Below are 12743 nucleotides of genomic sequence, written 5' to 3'. Positions count from 1 at the left end.
CCAACTTGTGGTCCATTGTAAGCCACTAAAAACAACTTGGATCTTGTAGCATTCAAGGCATCAAGAGCAGAAAAACAAGGAGGTTTTCTTGAACCTCTATAAGTTGTGTAGCTTCACAACCTCACCTGCTGTATTGTGTTCATTTCTGGGCACTGTACTTCAGGAAGGTCGTGAAGGCATTTTGGAAGGGTTCGCAAAGTACTCATGAGAATAGCTCCAGAATTCAACCATGTGTATGGGTTGTAGAAGCTTGAGAGGAGATTTAATTGAGGTATTCAAAATCTTGAGTGGTCTGGACAGCATAGATAAGGAGATAGTAGGAACTGCCGATGCTGGAGTCTGAGATAAAAAGGTGTGGAGCTGGATGAACACAGCAGGCCGGGCAGCATCAGAGGAGCAGGAAAGCTGATGTTTCGGGTAGGGACTCTTCTTCAGAAAATAGGGAGAAGCTTTTTCCACCCAGAGGGTGTTGGGGGTCTGAAATGCACTGCCTGGCACTATAATTGAAGCGGGAAATGTTTAAAAAGTTCTTGGGTGACTATTTGAAATGTCGTAACATTGAAATCTATTGGCCTAATGCAGGAAACTGGGACTAGTCTGGGTGGTAGTATATTGTTGGTAGGCAGACTTAAAAGGCCAAAGGCCCTCTTCTGTGCTCTATGATTCCATGATTCAATGATTCTATGGAACTGTTCCTGTTGGTGGAAGGGTTGAGAAACCAAGGGTAGTGCTTTCAGGTGATTGGCAAAAGATGTTACGGCAACTTGAGGAAATGTAAATTCCACAGCAACTAGTTAGGATCTTGAGTTTTGGGGCCTTAGGGATTGATCCAGTTGTTGCCTTCAAAAGAAAAATTAGATAATTCTCTGAAAAGGGAAGCATTTCAGGAAAACAGGAAAGGATGAGGGAGTGGAACAAAATGAGGTGCTCTTGCAAAGAATGATGGACTGAATGGCCTCTTCCTGTGCCATTCTGTGATTCTGAGATCCGCAGAATGAGATTGAGCAGAATAGCCTGTAATGTTTAGACCAAATTGAGCAATAGTGGCCGAGCCTTGACCTGGTGGATGGCTGCTGTTATTTACATTTGTGTTCTCCTTTTGACTTTATTCAGCTCTACGTACTCAGCGAAGGCCAGTGCATCTACCGTGGAAATGTTTGCAGCCTTGTCCCATATCTGAAGAAGATTGGTCTGCATTGTCCCACGTACCACAACCCTGCTGACTTCGGTATGAACCGATGTTGTGCACAGAATGTGTTGATTTTCTTGAAGTGTATTTGACACCTGCCCTTGAGAGGACAGATGAAGCCTCGGTTTAACGTTTTTCTTGAATAGTTATCACCTCTACCAGTGGAGTCCTGTCCTAGGGCTCCATTGGAAGTATCAGCCAAGATCTTGTGCTCAAGTGTCTAGAGTAGACTGGAAGACAAAGTCTTCTAACTTAGAGGCACTCAACCATGGATATGACTTGTGAGCATTTCTAATTACTACATACGTGCACACGACTAAAGATGGGTGGGTGAGAGTCGGGGCTGAGGAAACTTGAATAGTTAAATATGTAGAACCTGACTCCAGTATTTGTCATATTTCAATGTGCTGAAGTGTCCCATTGCTCTATGATGAAATGAACAGACTCAAATTAGGCTGCCTCAATGCTGCAGGGACCCAGATTAAAATTGATAATGATCACACTCATTTCTCAGATGCCAGAGTGTGCCCATCCCCAATCTCTGACCCACTCTGCTTGGCCTAATCAGTGCCAGGAGGCACTGGTATAGTGGTAATGCCACTGTGATGAGTAATCAGAACGCCAGGGTAGTGTCCTGGGAACATGGACTTGAAATCCCCCACAGCAGTTGGCACAAGTTGAAATCAATAAAACAAACGGGAATTTTAAAAGAAGCTAGCCTAAAGGTGACCATGTAACCACTGTCGATTGTTATCAAAAACCATCTCTTCGCCGATGTCCTTGAGAGAACTTCGGGTCCTGTCTGTCCTACATGTGAGTCTGGACCCACAGCAATACGGCTAATTCTTAACTACCCTTTGGGTGATGAGGAATGGGAAATAAACTGTGGCCCAGGCGCTGACACTCACATCCCATGAGTGAATAAAGGAAAGAATGTCCCTGCCCACCCCCAATGTCTGATCGCCCACACCATTTCCGCCCCTGCACTCCAATCACAGCCTCTGTCCTGATTGCTTTCTGATCACAGCCTCCCACATATTCTGAGATAACAAGGTGTAGAGCTAGATGAATACAGCAGGCCGAGCAGCATCAGAGGAGCAGGAAAGCTGAAGAAGGGTCCAGACCCGAAACATCAGCTTTCCTGCTCCTCTGATGCGGCTCAGCCTGCTGTGTTCATCCAGCTCTACACCTTGTTATCTCAGATTGTCCAGCATCAGCAGTTCCTACTATCTCCCACATATTCTGTCTCTCTCCTGACTGTGACCTGTCTCTGTCTCTCAACCTCCCCATTGTGGCCTTTCCCTCTCTCTTTCTCCCCCTCCTGATTGTTTCCTGCATTCTCCTTGACTCCCCACCCTGCCATTTGCAGTCTCCATCCACCTTTATTCCCCACCCGCCCGGTTGTCCATTTGACCAGTGCTGCTGGGGCAGGGAAAAGACCAAAAGATGTTGACGTTACGATGAGCTTGTCCCCTTCCCCGCGTGGGTACTGTGCCTGCCTATGTCCTTTCCAGCCCCTACTCTTTGATACTGTAATTATCAGGGACCTTTTGGGTTGACACCTCGAGCGAGAGAGATCTGAGCAAACCCAGCTCAGCCAGACTTAGGAAACAAATCTCACTTGGCATTTAAGTTGGCTTTTTCTTTTGCTGAAATTATAAACGGGGTAATTTTCTCCAGAGAAGAAAACAGTCATTCAGGCAGAAACAGCTTCCCAGCAGTCTCTCTGCCACTGTAAATATAATTACTTCTGTCACACGAGGTGTGAGGGCGGCACTTACAAATGTATCTTGCTTGTTCCCATAGTGATGGAAATCGCGTCCGGTGAATACGGTGAGCAGAACCCCAGGCTGGTGAAGGCAGTGCAGGATGGGAAGTGCGAAACTGACTGTAGGCCACACGAAAACAAAGACAAGGATCTCAACCCTTTCCTCTGGCATCAGCCATCTGTTGAGGTATGGTAACCCCTGAACGTGAGGCATTTCGCATCCCTGAATGGCCAAAACTTTTTGTGGAGATGAACACAAATTTCACACAGCCCATACCATTTATGCCACAGGGGAGCAGAGTGTTGAATGGTCGGCGAGTTGACTCTGGGGTGGGACAAGATACTGCCATTTCCGCACGGCAGTAGGATCTTTTATTTCTCAGCCATTTTCAAGTCCTGTGCCACTGAGTTAAGTATTTATGACCAAAAGGGTTTCACCACATTTCTAACTCTATCCTTGACAGTTTTGGTCTCCTGAGTTTCCCCACCAATTGTATCAATTGATTTTTAAGTTATTCCTTGCCTTTGCCAATACCTCCATCGGTATCGTTTAATGATGATGCAAGGGAGGATGTAGGAACTACTGCGTGCTTTGCTTTCCCACGCAAGAACACTGGCCATACTAGGTTGGTAACTAAATTTCCATGTGAAGTAACTGTACCTGTGACATCTCACTGCCGCATGATAGTGGGGCCTAAAGGTGCCAATGTACATGTGACTTAGCCTCGGAGGAGCCTGATGCCACATGTTGAGCCCTCGCTCTTGAATGAAGAGGCAGGGGCAGAGCTCAGGGACTAATAATTCCATTACTGCTGCTTAGGTATGCTTTGTGAAGGTATTTGACTGACTGCTATTTAGTTCTGAGTGGGAAGGAGTGATCACAATGAGACTTCACTCCAGCTCACACTGAATCACAGGCCCAAACAGAGAGGGGACCCGGGGCTGGTCTTTATCCTCTTCTCCCATGGTGGGTTTGGTTATGAGGAGGGCATGTCAATGGGTGGGATGGTGCCTGTTTCACTTGACCAAGTCTGTGACCAGCGTAAGCCCCTGCATTGTCACCCTGTCTCTAATTTAGGCCTTTTGGCACTGCTCCTGGTATTGAGCCAGCAGTAGTTGGGCCTGTCATTGCACAGAGAGTATTTAAGCAAGCCTGGTTGTTTGTGTAAGGCCGAAAGTGGCTGGACCCTTTGTCAAAAGGCAGCCAGGGCTCGATCGTGGGAGTTGGAACCAAGAAGGAGTTGGGGCTGCATTGAAAGCCCTGTGTGCTCCCTGCTAAGCTCTCATTCCCTCTTCCCCATGACCCCTACCCCAGAAAGTGCCTCCTGCCATCACTTACCCCTGGCCTAGATCATTCCACGAGCCTGGGCCTCTTCAGTCACCACTTCTCTGTTGCTTCTGATTGACCACAGCTCCTGGCAGGCTCCTAGTCAGAGGTTCTGATCCTGTGAAAGACCCTGCAGCTGACCTATTATTTGCCCAATTAGCTTGTAGTTTTTGTGGGTCTTCCCTAAAGAAAGTAACAACTCTTTAGTCAGAGAGATCCCTGTGGCCTGCCTAAAATTCCACCACTTGTGCAATGATGGAGAAATATCGTAATGTAGAGGAACCCACCCTCGTATTGAGGCTGAGGCCTATTGAGGAGCAGAATAGAGGTAACGTTTACACTATCATCAACTCCCTCATAGAAAGTGAGAGATCTATTTGTTGCTCAGAACCTGGCTTTTTAACCATGAGTTAGACTCAGGTGCAAACAACCTTGCACTAAGCAGAGAAGCCAGTGATACATAGTGTACTATTCTAAATCAGAAGGCCTACACCTGTACCTGGAGGTGGTTTAGTGTGGAACTGAAAGGGAGGCCAACTTTGAGACATGTCATCCCTGTCTTGGTTCTTTTATAACACAAGATTAATACCAAAGATCGTGTGACAGAGTAATAATGAAACAGAGCTGAGTTTCTTCTTTCTGTTGTGCAGGATCCATCTCCCTCAGAGGGTTGTCACAGTTTCTCTGCCAGCTGCCTCACCCAGTTCTGCATTCTCTTCAAAAGGACCTTCCTGAGCATCATGAGAGACTCGGTAAGAACAGTGCATTCACCAACTGGGTAAAAACAATACTCAAAGTTACTGGGTAGTAGCTGTGCCCTCTGTTAGCAAGAAACAATCCCACCCTCTAATACTCAGTAATAGATACTGATTAATACCAGCAGTCTTGGTTCCTCAAAAGTCTTATCAATCAATGACAACATTCTCATTTACTCACATAGTTGGCCATTTAGGACCTTGGGTCTATTTCCCCATTCAGTTGGATCATGACTCATCTATATCTTACCCTCACTTCATCTTACCCTAACACATCTACATCACAACATGTTAACAATACAATATCTTCATGTATGTTCCATCTTCTTCCTCTGTATTGCAGCTTACATCCTCTGCTCTGTTGAGTATACCTGTTTGCCCTCCTCGTTCCACTCCACTATTAGTTTGGCCATTGCAGTCCCTCTCCCTCTCAGTTTGATTGCCTTGTTTCCCAACCTCAAACCTGCACTCAAACTCCAACCACCTGTTGTTGGAAAGAAGCAGAAAATGCAACGAGAGCATGATCAATAAGCATTCAAACAGTTATCCCAACTTCAAACAAGGCAAAGCACTGGCATTTGTATAAATGCATGGGCTCCTGGAAAAATACAATGTCACTGTGTCCCGCCCAGATGATATAATCTTGGCACAATGAGTAATTATCAAGGTGGCAGATGACACATCCAGGTTATACAATGACCAAATATTTGTCTTACAAAATGGTGAACAAAAGCAGAAGTTGCTGGAAAAGCTCAGCAGGTCTGGCAGCACCTATGAAGAGAAATCAGAGTTAACGTTTTGGGTGTGGTGACCCTTGCCCAGAAGAGGGTTCAGAAAGGTTTTACTAGGTTGTTGCCAGGAATGGAAGGTTTGCGATGCAAAGTAAATTGGAAAGCCCGGGACTATTCTGAGGAAGGGTCACCGGACCTGAAACGTTGACTCTGATTTTTCTTCAAGGATGCTGCCAGACCTGCTGAGCTTTTCCAGCAACTTGTGTTTCTGATGCTGATTTACAGCATCCACAGTTCTTTCGGTTTTTATATAAAATGATGACTCTGATTACAAAAGTGTCATACATGACAACAACCTGATATTCTTAATGCATGACACACATCCATCCACAAATAGCACCCTGCAAAGTAAAGCTACACAACTGTGTTATGATATTTTTATCTGGTCATGTTGTACGTTCACAAAGTGGTACCTAAATATAGAAAGGTATTGTACTTGTATATATTAATCAGAACAGGTTTCTTATTCTTCATATGGATAAAGAGGGATATATTGCCCAGGTATCAGAAAGGCAGTGTACCTTTAAGACAGCAGGATAACGTCACTATATGTGACACTTTAGCATAGGAGGTGTCCATCTTCCTTTCTGTGCATTCAGTTAGTCAATGGGTAGCCAGCCTGATAGCTAGTTAACTATGCATACAGTATAATAGTAATCCAATCAGTATATAACCTCAACTACATGTGTAAGACTGAGATTTCATCTTAGTGTGCAGTCTAATTGTGAATAAATTTCCAGATATCTGACTCAATTAGAACCTGAGGCTTTGTGGTATATTTTATGTGGGCAAACAGAAAGAAGACTATAATCACATCAATGGCAGATGGAATATAATGAGAAAAAATTGAGGTCATCCACTTTAGTGGGAGGAAAAGATGTGTAAAGTATTTCTTAAATGGTAAGAAGTTAAAAAATGTGGGTGTACGAAGAGACCTGGATGTCTTTGTAAATAACACTATCATGCAATTGCAGCAGGCAACTAGGAAGGCTTGATTGCAAAAGGATTTGAGTACAGGAGTAATGAAGTTGTGTTTCACTTGTGTAGAACTTTGGTTAGACTGCATCTGGAGTACAGTGTGCGTTTTTGGTCCCCTTATCTCAGGAACGATATCACTGTCATAGAGAGAGTACAACAAACGTTCATCAGACTTGTAGCATTATCCAATGAAGAGAGGTTTGGAAAGTTTGGCCTGTATTCTCTAGCATTTTGAAGAGTGAGAAGTGATCTTATTGAAACCTACAAAATATTCAAAGGATACAGACAGTAGCGATACAGGTTTAGATGCCTATCCTGGTTGGGAAGCTTAGAATCCATGTGGATACTTTCTAATCGAATTGCTGAGAGGTATTTGACACCTCTAAAGCAGATCGGGCTTAGAAACAGTGTACACTATTTCAAAATAAGGGGTAAGCCAGTTTTGACTGAGATAAGAAGAAATTGTTTCACTCAGAGGTGAATCAACCCCAGACATTTGTGGAAGCTCAGTTATTGATTATGTTTGAAACAGTGATTGGCAGGTTTCTAATCATCAAAGACTTAAAGGGATAGTGTTGGAAAAGTGCATTGAAGTAGGTGATCAGCCATGATCACATTGAGTTACGGGGCAAGCTAGATGGGCTGAATGACCTGCTCCTATGTTACTAATTATTGTAAGGTGCACACACTGTACCAACTGATAGTATAAATAAGCTGGACGTGGTTAGTTAGTTGGCATTTTGGAAGAACAATCTTGCCTTCATTGCACAGACCTTTGAGTATAGGATTTGAGACGTCATGTTGAGGTTGTACAGGATGTTGGTGAGGCGTCTTCTGGGGTGCTGTCGTTCTGTTATAGGAAGGATATTATTAAACTGGAGAGAGTTCAGAAGGATTTACCAGACTGTTGCCAGGAATGGAGGGCCTGAGATATGAAAGCAAACTGGAAAGACTAAGAGATAGTAGGAACTGCAGATGCTGGAGAATCTGAGATAACTTCTTCAGAAAGGGTCTAGGCCCGAAACATCAGCCTTCCTGCTCCTCTGATGCTGCTTGGCCTGCTGTGTTCATCCAGCTCTACACCTTGTTATCCTGGAAAGACTAAGACTTTTTTCAATGGAGCGTAATAGGCTGAGGGGTGACCTTATTGAGGTTTATAAAATCATGAAGGACATAGATAAGGCGAATGGCAGGTGTCTTTTCCCTAAGATGGGGAGTTCAAAACTAGGGGGCATATTTTTAAGGTGAGGGGAGAAAGACCTAAAAAGGACATGATTTGCAATTTTTTTTACACAGAGTTGGTTTGTGTTTGGAATGAACTGCCAGAGAAAGTGATAGTTGCAGGTACAGTTACAATGTTTAAAAGACATTTGGATAAGTTTATGAACAGGAAAGGTTTGGAGGGATACGGCCAAATGCAGGCAGGTGGGACTAGTTTAGTTTGGGACTATGGTCAACATGGACTGGTTGAACGGAAGGGTCTGTTTCCGTGCTGTGTGACTCTGTGACTCTATAACATACAGCTGTCACTTTCCCAGCCTTAGATTCTGAGCACGTGGTGCTTTTAATTTATAATACAGAAGGTGCCGTGGCATAATGACTAACTTTATAACTTGAATGACAGATTTTGAATTTGGTGAATTACACCTTATATGGCATCTATAAGATCTAAATCTGATATTACCTCAATCAATGAGGAAGAAAATAGCATGCTGGGAGAAGAGAGGAGAAGATGAATATGATATGTATTGTCATTAGTTAGGAACTGTTTCTATGGCGAGACATCTAAAGTGGTGATTTAAATTGCACCATTTCAACACAATGTCTTTCGATAATCATATTCTCGAATCTTGTGCAGAGTTCATGAAACTGTATGAATTTTTTGATGGCCTGAACCACCTTGAATGTGACTTGTGTCTTCAAAATGGGTCTATAGCACATTCTTTATCCTCATCAGGTTCTGACTCACCTACGCATCACCTCGCATATTGGGATTGGTTTGTTGATCGGTTTGCTGTATCTGGGCATTGGGAATGAGGCAAAGAAAGTGCTGAGCAATTCAGGATTTCTCTTCTTCTCCATGCTCTTCCTGATGTTTGCAGCCCTCATGCCAACTGTCCTCACCTGTGAGTATCTTTTCTCTGGAGCAATGATCAGTACGGCTGAGTGAGAACTTCTGAGGCTGCTGCTACCTTTTTGTTAGATGCATTCACAGAATGTGGGCACTCCTGACAATTTAGAGCCTGTCCCCTTCTAACTGAGGGTCTTTACTGAGGCATTATACAGGGACCTCAGAGAGTCAACTATATTGCTGTGAGCCTGGAGTCAGAAGGATAGTTGATTTATTTCCTTAAAGAGTATTAACAAAAATAATCTATTTTCTTATTGAATTTTATAATTACACATATCAGCCTTTATGTTTAAGTCCAGATTTATTCAATTAATTCAATTTAATTCCCTTGCTGCTGTGGACAGTTCTAAACTCATGGGATGACTTTTATTAGCAGGTGTTCGGACCCTGATATCGGGACCACATGCAGGTCCTCACTCTGATGATGTCCGAGTACCACCCACCTGTATGATTTTGTCACACACAACCAATTACAAGGTAGATCTACTTTAAGCGTAGAACCACCTTCCTTCCAGTTTTCAGATGATCCGTTGCCTCCAGCCTCTCCATTTCCACTCAAATTTTTTTCAGATCCTCTTTCCCTAGTAAACACTGATGTAACAAACTCATTAGAACTTAGGCATTGGGAGCAGGATTAGGTCATTTTGCCCTCTGAGCCTGCTCTGCCATTTGTTAAGATCTCAAACCCACTTTCTGGTCTGCCTCCACTTCCCCCAACTCCCTTAACTCCATTATCTATCAAAAATCTATCAAAATCAGCCTTGAATAAGACTCAGCCTCCACTCGTTCCTGGGGAATCAAATTCTACAGACTAATAACCCTCACAAAGAAATGATTTCTTCATCTCAAAAGGGAGACCTCTTACTCTAAAGCATTGTTCTAGTTTCCTTCACAAGAGGAAAAGTCCTCCTAGTATCCATCCTATCAAGTAACTTGTTAATGTTCTGGATGCCTATCATCCTCTCTGTCCCAACCAGACCCATTACTATATGCTTACAATTTACAAGCAGTAGAAGATTTTTGGAATCTCTTTTCTGTGGCTGCCACTCTACTGTCATACTCTCTCTTTATCGTAGAACGCCTACAGTGCAGATCAAGGTTATTTCACCCATGAAGTCTGCACTAACCCTCCAAAGAGCATCCCACCCAGATTCACTACCCCCCAACCCTATCCCCATAACACACAATTACCATGCCTAATCCACCTAACCTACACACCTCTGGATACAATGGTCAATGGAGCATTGCCAGTTTACCTAACCTGCACATCTTTGGCCTGTGGGACGAAACCAGAGCACCAGGCAGAAACTCTCACAGACACAGTGAGAACGTGATAAACTTCACACACAGTCACCCATGGAATTGGAACCTGAGCCCCTAGTGCTGTGAGGCAGCAGTACAAACCACTGAGCCACCGTGCCACTCCACTTTGACAAGCTCACTTTCCTCTTCAACTCACTGTTGTATTTGACCATGATCTCAGTGAAGAATCACCTGACATGCATTGTCTACCTTCCCTTTGTATTGGGTTAGAAGTGAGACTCATTGATTTCCTGTCACTTCTCCATGGGGAGGTCTCCTTCCCAAGACCCCGCCTCCTGGAAAATTCTGTGGAGCTAGCAACATGTTTGCTAACTGCTTACTACATTCCTGTGTAGAATCCCTGGCCCATCAGCCTTCTTAACTCAGCTCCGTGGCAAAATCCAGCCCCATCTCACCATCTCTTTAGCTTAGGTCCTTCCACTGCCCTATCAAATTTGCCAGCCTTTCATTCCCTATACCTTTTGATTAGCTCTGAAGGAGACAGCAATTTGAAAACAACTTTTACAATGATTGCAACATTTCTGAAAGGGGAGTTTGGACTGGGGATTAAATTATCTTCGACTGCATTTGCTCGATTCAGCTCTTGAACGCTGTAAAGCTCCATCTTCACAAGTCTGTTTTCAGCACCTGCCCTGGGGAGAGGGAATTGTTGAAGCTACCGGTGCAGTTCCTCACCAATTAACGACTTGTGAATGAAGTCATAAAGGTGTGATTCTGCTGTTTGTGTATCGCTATGAAGTAAAAGAGGGAACTCCACCAACACCAATCAGTCCTGTCCCAGAGACTCAGGGGTTACAGATGAAGGGTCAGTGGGCTGTAACTCTTTCCTGAACTAATATGTAGCACCGGGATTGATCTGCGTATGTTGCTTTTCCACTTTTACAGTTCCGCTGGAGATGGGAGTTTTCCTTCGAGAACATCTAAACTACTGGTACAGCTTAAAGGCCTACTATTTGGCAAAGACAATGGCAGATGTTCCCTTCCAGGTGAGGCATTGCTCTGCTGGCCTGAAGATTTACTGGTTTGTCAGTCCAGTTAGTTACTACTATATCCCCCTGTCTCCTCTCAAATCTACTTCTCGCATCCTTTCATAATTTTAAACACTCCTTTCTTATCAACCCTCTTCTAATGATGTTGTTTATTCATTCACAGGATGTGGCATCGTTGGCTAGGCTTATGTTTGTTACCTATTCCTAGTCAGTCTTTGAGTGGTGACAGTGACCTTCCTGCTTTAGTTACAGCAGTCCTTGGGGTGTACAAACACAAACAGAGTCATAGATTCATTGAGACCTGCTGCACAGAAAAAAGGCCTTTCCATATGCGACTACACTTGAGAAAAAAGACCGGGGTCCAGACAGTGACAGGATATGGGGCTCACACATACTATCAGAGGCCACAGAGAGAAAAATACTTGGTCACTGTATCTCCTAGCTTTCAAAGCAAGAGTGTGATAAATAAGTGAGTACTTGGCCCATCTCTGCTCATAGGAATGAACGCCTCACCTGAAGTGCCAGCTGTTTCTTAAAACAAACCGAACTGAACTATGCAGGAATTGTTCTGCATATTTATCACTCCTCGTTGAAAAACGTCCAGATTTCAGTGCAGACTTTACCCTTTCCTTCATTTGAACCCGCTCCCCTCTCATTCTGGTCAGTCTAATTTGAAGCAATGCTTTATCATTAGATATCATGGGCACCGATATGTACTCATACCTTTTCAAGATTGAACAGGCCACATTTATCCTTATTGTTCTTTTAAATCAGTCCTGCTTCTTCTCACGTCCCTTACCTGGTTGATCTTAGCTGGACTAATGTCAGATCTCATGGCAAGGGAAGGGAAGAGCGGGAATCGCTGAGTGGTGGAATTGGATGGAGCTCTTAGCCATAAAAGCACAGGATAGAGGGGTTAACACATACCGATGGAACTGTGTTGAGATTGATGGCTTTGATTTGATTTTGTAGGTTATGTTTCCTGTGGCTTACTGCAGCATTGTATACTGGATGACATCACAACCCTGCGACGCCCTGCGCTTTGTTCTGTTTGCAGCTTTGGGGACCATGACATCATTGGTGGCGCAGTCTTTGGGTCTCCTGATTGGAGCAGCATCCACATCCCTCCAGGTCAGAGGTCTTAGACTGATCCTTTGCAACTGGCAATTACTTGTTGGGTGGTCGCTTTGGGCTGTTGGACACTGGTGTCCCCATTTTGGGCCACTGGTCACTGGTGTCCCCACTTTGGGACATTGGTCACTGGTGTCCCCACTTTGGGCCACTGGTCACTGGTGTCCCCACTTTGACCATTGGTCACTGGTGTCCCCACTTTGGGCCACTGGTTACTGGTGTCCCCATTTTGGGCTGATGGTCACTGGTGTCCCCACTTTGACCATTGGTCGCTGGTGTCCCCAGTTTGGGCCATTGGTTATTGGGGTCCCCACTTTGGGCCATTGGTTATTGGGGTCCCCACTTTGGGCCATTGGTTACT

The 12743-nt window shown here is 44.3% G+C and overlaps 1 protein-coding gene across 2 annotated transcripts in view; it reads left to right on the top strand.

The window, feature by feature from the left end:
* The window catches only part of abcg1 (ATP-binding cassette, sub-family G (WHITE), member 1), a 65412-nt gene that overhangs the window by 46972 nt on the left and 5697 nt on the right, over positions 1 to 12743 (top strand). For both annotated transcript variants that reach the window (XM_048603308.1, XM_048603309.1), the window contains exons 8-13: positions 1114 to 1228; positions 2996 to 3144; positions 4935 to 5036; positions 8766 to 8934; positions 11148 to 11248; positions 12224 to 12382. In XM_048603308.1, coding sequence (XP_048459265.1) covers positions 1114 to 1228; positions 2996 to 3144; positions 4935 to 5036; positions 8766 to 8934; positions 11148 to 11248; positions 12224 to 12382 — 795 coding nt within the window. The remainder of the gene's footprint in view (positions 1 to 1113; positions 1229 to 2995; positions 3145 to 4934; positions 5037 to 8765; positions 8935 to 11147; positions 11249 to 12223; positions 12383 to 12743) is intronic.

Source organism: Rhincodon typus, chromosome 11, assembly GCF_021869965.1.
Source record: "Rhincodon typus isolate 14 chromosome 11, sRhiTyp1.1, whole genome shotgun sequence".
NCBI classification, from domain to species: Eukaryota; Metazoa; Chordata; class Chondrichthyes; order Orectolobiformes; family Rhincodontidae; genus Rhincodon; species Rhincodon typus.
Note: the sequence above shows the minus strand (reverse complement) of the source record. Positions and strands in the feature narration are given on the sequence as shown.